Below are 6213 nucleotides of genomic sequence, written 5' to 3' on the forward strand. Positions count from 1 at the left end.
CTCTCTCCATTAGTTTGTTGACTGCTTAATTCACATATTTGCAGTTGGTGCTGTGTTGATGGAGAATTGATTAACTTTATCTTTTTAATACCTTTTTGCAATTATACACGCAGGCGGTAAATCTTCTAGACACACCAGACTATTGACTTTCAACATACTTAGACAGGAAGAGACCTCACATTATATTATATTATATTATATTATATTATATTATAATATCATCATGTTTTTTTATATAGTAATTTCACTTAAATGCATCACATTTCGGAAGTAAAATGGGTTGATAATTTTTAATGATAATTTTGAACCATACAATGTATTTTTGGCTATTGCTACAAATATACCCTAGCGACTTAAGACTGCTTTTGTGCTCCAGGGTCATATATTATATTATACTATATTATATAATATTTCCTTTCATCATGTTTTTTTTATATAGTAATTTCACTTAAATGCATCACATTTCGGAAGCAAAATGGGTTGTTTCATGTTGATTTCAATTATATTATATTATATTATATTATATTATATTTATTATATATTCGTTCCATTATGCATTTTTTTAAATATTCTATTGCACTCAGACATCACATTTCAGAAGTAAGATTGGTTCATTTTAATTCTGCAGTTATACTATACTATACCAGGGCCGGTTCTACGGGGGTGCTAGAAGGTGCTAACCACCCTCAAACTAAATCAATAGCACTCTCATTTAATGCTGTAATAATAGCATTTCAATGCAGATTTGACAAACAATCCAGTAGTTTATGGTTTGCGCTCTGGAGATCGGTTTCTATTTCAACATCTTTTGCAGCGTTGAGCGATGTAGCCAATCACAGACATATCTGTAGATTTTTTTAACCCAACAGCCAATCAGAGGTGTTTAAATTAGAACCCACTCACAGCTCAAATCGCCGGAGTTTTTGTTCAGGTGTTGTGTTCAGCACGAATCATCTCATTATAACAAAGTGTAGACTAAATAATAATGTAAATAAGAGATTGTGCAGCGATGAGAACTTAATTGATTGTAACGTAACTTTGTGAGATTGTGATGAACTAAGATGAGTGACAGCTTTTAGTGATTATAAAGGGAACGCTCTTGCGCCATAGCAATGGACGGCACAAATATATTATATAGCGAGAGAGAGCACCCTCACTAATTTAAAAAGCACCCAGATTTTATTCTGGAGCCGGGCCTGTACTATACTATACTATACTATACTATACTATACTATACTATATACCCTTCTCTATAATACTTCCATTATGCATTGTTTTTTTTAAATTTATTTTTTGAATGTCCTATTCTATTCTATTATATTCATAGTAGTTGAACACGTGTGTAGACTTTGTGATAAGAAATGTTATATGTCCAAAAGAATATACAGTTCTGCTCCTGGTTTAGTTGCTGCTGAGTGTCTCAAACTAAAGATTTCTTTTGCTGTCTAAATCCTGCGTGATGATGGTCTAATCAGTGTGTTGAAGGGTCGAGGGAAATGCACAGCAATTAAGACATTGAGCCAGTTAATGTGCGCTTGGGAGTGTTGGCTCAAAGCGAGCGAGTTTACGGTCCCTCCACCTTAAAGAACTTTAGATTGATGCTCTTTTCCCAGACCTCATCTCAGGGTGAGGACCGTGCCGTTCCTATTAACCCCACCTGTCCAAATGGGAAATATCCCCATCTGTCAAACAGAGAGGTTTCAATAATAAATTAAGACAAATTAAGAGGGTCCCTCAGAAGGTGCCCTGCTGTCTCACCCGTCTCTGCCAGGTTTCCTGAGCAAATCGTGAGCGTTACTCCTGTGAATGGTGGTGAACCCTGCTGTTAGGACATCGCTTCACTTCAGAGAGAAATATTTCACTTAATACATTGTTACATCTGATGCTTCCTTTGGGTATGTGAGGTTTTTCAAGGGAGGAGTTGAATAAAGAATTACGAAATAAACCAACTCAGGTTGACCATTACACTGATTTTGCCACAGAAAAGGAAAAAGTCATTGTAAACTCATCTGAATTCACTTAAGATCTTCCCCGTTCCCAGTTTATATTTTGCATATAAACTAAGATGTTCCTCATTTAATGATCTTTGTCCATTTCTCTGTCCATCTGTGTTCAGGTCCTCGTGTTTTTATCCATTAAGCTGATGAACTTTTATCATTTATAACTGCTGGATGACTGGATGGCAGGGATGGGTCAGAAAAGCTCTCATTTGTGAGCTGCATTATTTATCAAGTGCAAACAGTGGCATGATATTGGGCTTCAGTGTTAGATCAACATGGATTGAGAGCAGCTCCTCGAGGGCTCACAGACCTCCTGCTGTTCTGTTATGAGCTTCAGTTCAGCAGCCAATGATGGCAGCTCTGTTATAGAAACCAAACGTTTTAAAAAGAGCTTGATCTGTAAACCACTATGCCGCACTGCTTCTGGCAGCAACCGTGTAGCCCAAAAATGGCATTATATTATATTATTTTATATTGTTTAGATCCTCACTATATATTTATTTATTCATTTATTATGTATTTTTCATATTTTATTTTATTTTACCACAGAATAAGAAAACCAAGGTAAAACATCATTGTAAACTCATCTGAATTTACTAAAGATGTTCCCTTTGGTTTCTTTTCATATTTGTAAAGTTGTGCATCAACTGCAGTATATTATATTATATTATATTATTATACATTTTAATACATTATATTAATTTTTCCATATAGTTATTCCATGCGGGGGGTTTTTTTCATTGAGTATCTTATTTTACCCAAAGATACATTTTGGAAGTAAAATGTAGTGTGGACGTTGCTTCATGTTGATTTTAAATTCCATAATAATTTAGTTTTATAATTTTATTTTGTTTATATACTTATTTGATATTCTTGTCAGTATGTTCATAAACTTGGTCCATGATAATTGTCAGCTATATTTACAGTGCATTGCTGTATTTGTGCATATACAGGAAATGACAATGATGAATTTTTATTTTGTGAACAACTGTGGAGAACATGCATTGTTTATGCATTGAACATGCATTTTTACTAGGTTTTAATTCTTATATTAAATATTAATTTGAATCTATTTGACTACAGTTTCTGTTTGGTTAAAATAATTGTTCCTCTGATTTAAAAAAAAAAAAAAAAAAGTCATTTCAGAGCAAATGTATAGAGTAAATATGGTAATATATATGAAATATATTGTATATAATTATATTACATTTTTATATTTTATTTTCTTCCATACAGTACTTCCATGCATTTGTTTTCACTGAATATCTTATTTTACCAAAATACATCACATTTTTGGAAGTAAAATATGGTGCAAATGTTGTTTCATGTTGATTTAAACATTCCATAATTATTCTATTTTATTTTATTTTGTTTACTTGTTTGTAGGTGTTCTTTTCTTTCTTACTTGGACCGAGATAATTGTGTATTTACTGTTTTTTTTGTGCATATGATAAATATTTTGTGCAATAATGAAATATCATTCTCCTTTTTTAATTTGGTGAAAAACTGGAGAACATGCATTGTTTATTTGATTGTTTCCTCTGATTTAAAAAGGCATTTCAGAGCAAATGCATAGAGTAAAAATGGCAATATATTATATTGTATATACAGTGGGTACGGAAAGTATTCAGACCCCCTTAAATTTTTCACTCTTTGTTATATTGCAGCCATTTGCTAAAATCATTTAAGTTAATTTTTTTTCCTCATTAATGTACACACAGCACCCCATATTGACAGAAAAACACAGAATTGTTGACATTTTTGCAGATTTATTAAAAAAGAAAAACTGAAATATCTGAATACTTAGGACCATGTGATATTTCTGTTTTTCTTTTTTAATAAATCTGCAAAAATGTCAACAATTCTGTGTTTTTCTGTCAATATGGGGTGCTGTGTGTACATTAATGAGGAAAAAAAATTAACTTAAATGATTTTAGCAAATGGCTGCAATATAACAAAGAGTGAAAAATTTAAGGGGGTCTGAATACTTTCCGTACCCACTGTAAATAACAGCAAATATTGCATGCTTGTAACTGTTCCATGATTCTGAATGTAAATTAGATGCGTATGAGGTTTTTAAGGTCTCTGGTTCTCTCTGCAGGTGGTGGCGTATCATTACTGTCAGGCTGATAACACGTACACGTGTCTGGTTCCTGAGTTTGTGCACAGCGTGGCTGCTCTCCTGTGCCGAGCGCATCAGCTGACTGCATACAGAGAGCTGCTGCTGAAAGAGCCGCACCTGCAGAGCATGCTCAGTCTGCGCTCCTGCGTGCAGGACCCCATGGCTGCCTTCCGCAGGGGCATCCTCCAGCCGCTCGTCAACCTGCGCAAAGGTACACAAACACAAACCAGGCCCATCTACCTGCTTCAAACAGGTTTCTGATAAGGTTATGAGAAGTGTTCATTTCGTTAACGAAAACTATGGCTAAAAATATTCGTTGACAACCTTTTTTCCATGCTTAAGGTGAAATGAATACAGAAAAGCACTGATGATCTACAAACATCAGCAAACATGATGAAAGTGTAATAGAGCCAGTCTGTGTTCCTTCTCATAGTTGCTTGAGCTGTTTGCTGCAGAAATCTGCCATCAAACCTTCTCAGTGACGAACTGTAATAAATCCAAACACGGATCTCGACTAAATTGTTTGCAATTGTGGCTGCCAAATAAATGCACGTATGCAAACTCTGTGCCACATTTGTTGTTGTTGTTTTAATAGAAAAACATGAATGTAATTGGGAATTATTGGAAGTAATATTACAGGGTTTCTGCAGGTCTTAAAAAGTGTTAATTCTCCCTTCCGCAAATTAAGGTCTTAAATTGGAGCAGAAAGTCTTAAATTCATAGTTAGGGCATTAAATGTTGCATGCACTGCAAAAAATGTCTTCCTCGGTATTTTTGTCCCGTCTTCCAGTACAAATATCTAAGCATCCTTAAAACAAGATACATTTACCTGAGATGCAAAATGAAGATAAAGTCCAGTTTTCTGAGAAATGGAAAAAAAAAAATGCTTAAAACAAGAACAAATATCTGTCAATGGGGTTTGAAAACTTGTTTTCCCGATGGCAGATATTTGTCTTGTTTTGATCATAAATTCACTTCATTTTGTTCAATTTCTCAGAAAATAAGACATATTATATTAAGTCATTTTCTCAGTGTGTCTTGATTCAGGAATCTGTACAATTTTGCACTGGAAAACAAGACAAAATTACTGAGGAAGAACATCACTTTTGTGCAGTGTGATCAGAAGGTACAGTAAAAGTTATTTTCGTATTCTAGTTAAGCTATTTTCTCACTCTTTTTTTCCCCATTAGTTGCACAATAATGTAAAGAAAACAATGCCATCCAGACAGTCCTTGCACGCATTTCACTCAGAAATACATCACATTATGGAATTAAAATGGGATGCAAATGTCATTTCCTGTTGATTTTAATTCCACAATTGAGTGATGAATATTTTGGCTCTTCCTCCTGCATCCGTTACAGTTCAGAGAAGGTTATGTGAACAGAAGGAGCATCATGGATTGAAGCGTTGTATTACACGGGACGAGTCAGATGTCATGTGTTTGATGTTCAGCAGATGGTCAGATTGTATGAATGGGGTGAATTGCATTAAATGCAGAGAAATCCGTTTTCCCACTGTTAGTTAATATGCTCATGTACTGACATTTCTGGTTTATTTCTGAGAAATTAAATTGTTTCATTGAAATGAATTAAATCTATTATAATCTTCTTGAAATAATAAGGTTGTAGGGTTGACAATTGAGAACCTGCTTCAGTTTATAAAGAAAATCCTGGAAATGAATGATTTTCATGACATTTGATTTAGTTAATAGTTTGTCTACATTCTTACAAAACACTCTGATTTTACTGGAAGCATTAAGTGGAATCAGAATAGTTAAATTCCTTAATTATTGACGTGATCTGTCACGTGTTATGAAGAGGAATTAAAGCCTCTGTTTTTCCCTCTTGATCATCTATAGGTTTCTCCTGCATCATCCGTGCATTTCTTTTCTCTTCAAGCTCAGGCTCTCTCCGAGTCTCTGAGATCTCAAGGTCATTGTGGTTTGTTTTATGTGGCGGTCCAGTCTTTTGCTCAGCTCGATCGATATTTTACTGTAGAAGTGTGCGTTTCAGACGCAGATAAACAAACCCTGTGTTTGTATGATGGAAATGGAAGATGCTTTGGATCAATACAGCCTCGAGAGGAGAGAC

General features: G+C 34.5%; 1 protein-coding gene across 1 annotated transcript in view; it reads left to right on the top strand.

Moving 5' to 3' along the window:
- LOC107739047 (protein TANC1-like) overlaps positions 1-6213 on the top strand; it is a gene marked incomplete at its 3' end in the record, with an annotated part of 173052 nt that overhangs the window by 151723 nt on the left and 15116 nt on the right. The window contains exon 11 of the mRNA XM_016551016.1: positions 4102-4333. Coding sequence (XP_016406502.1) covers positions 4102-4333 — 232 coding nt within the window. The remainder of the gene's footprint in view (positions 1-4101; positions 4334-6213) is intronic.

Source organism: Sinocyclocheilus rhinocerous, unplaced genomic scaffold, assembly GCF_001515625.1.
Source record: "Sinocyclocheilus rhinocerous isolate Xijiao unplaced genomic scaffold, SAMN03320098_v1.1 scaffold1096, whole genome shotgun sequence".
Taxonomy (NCBI): domain Eukaryota; kingdom Metazoa; phylum Chordata; class Actinopteri; order Cypriniformes; family Cyprinidae; genus Sinocyclocheilus; species Sinocyclocheilus rhinocerous.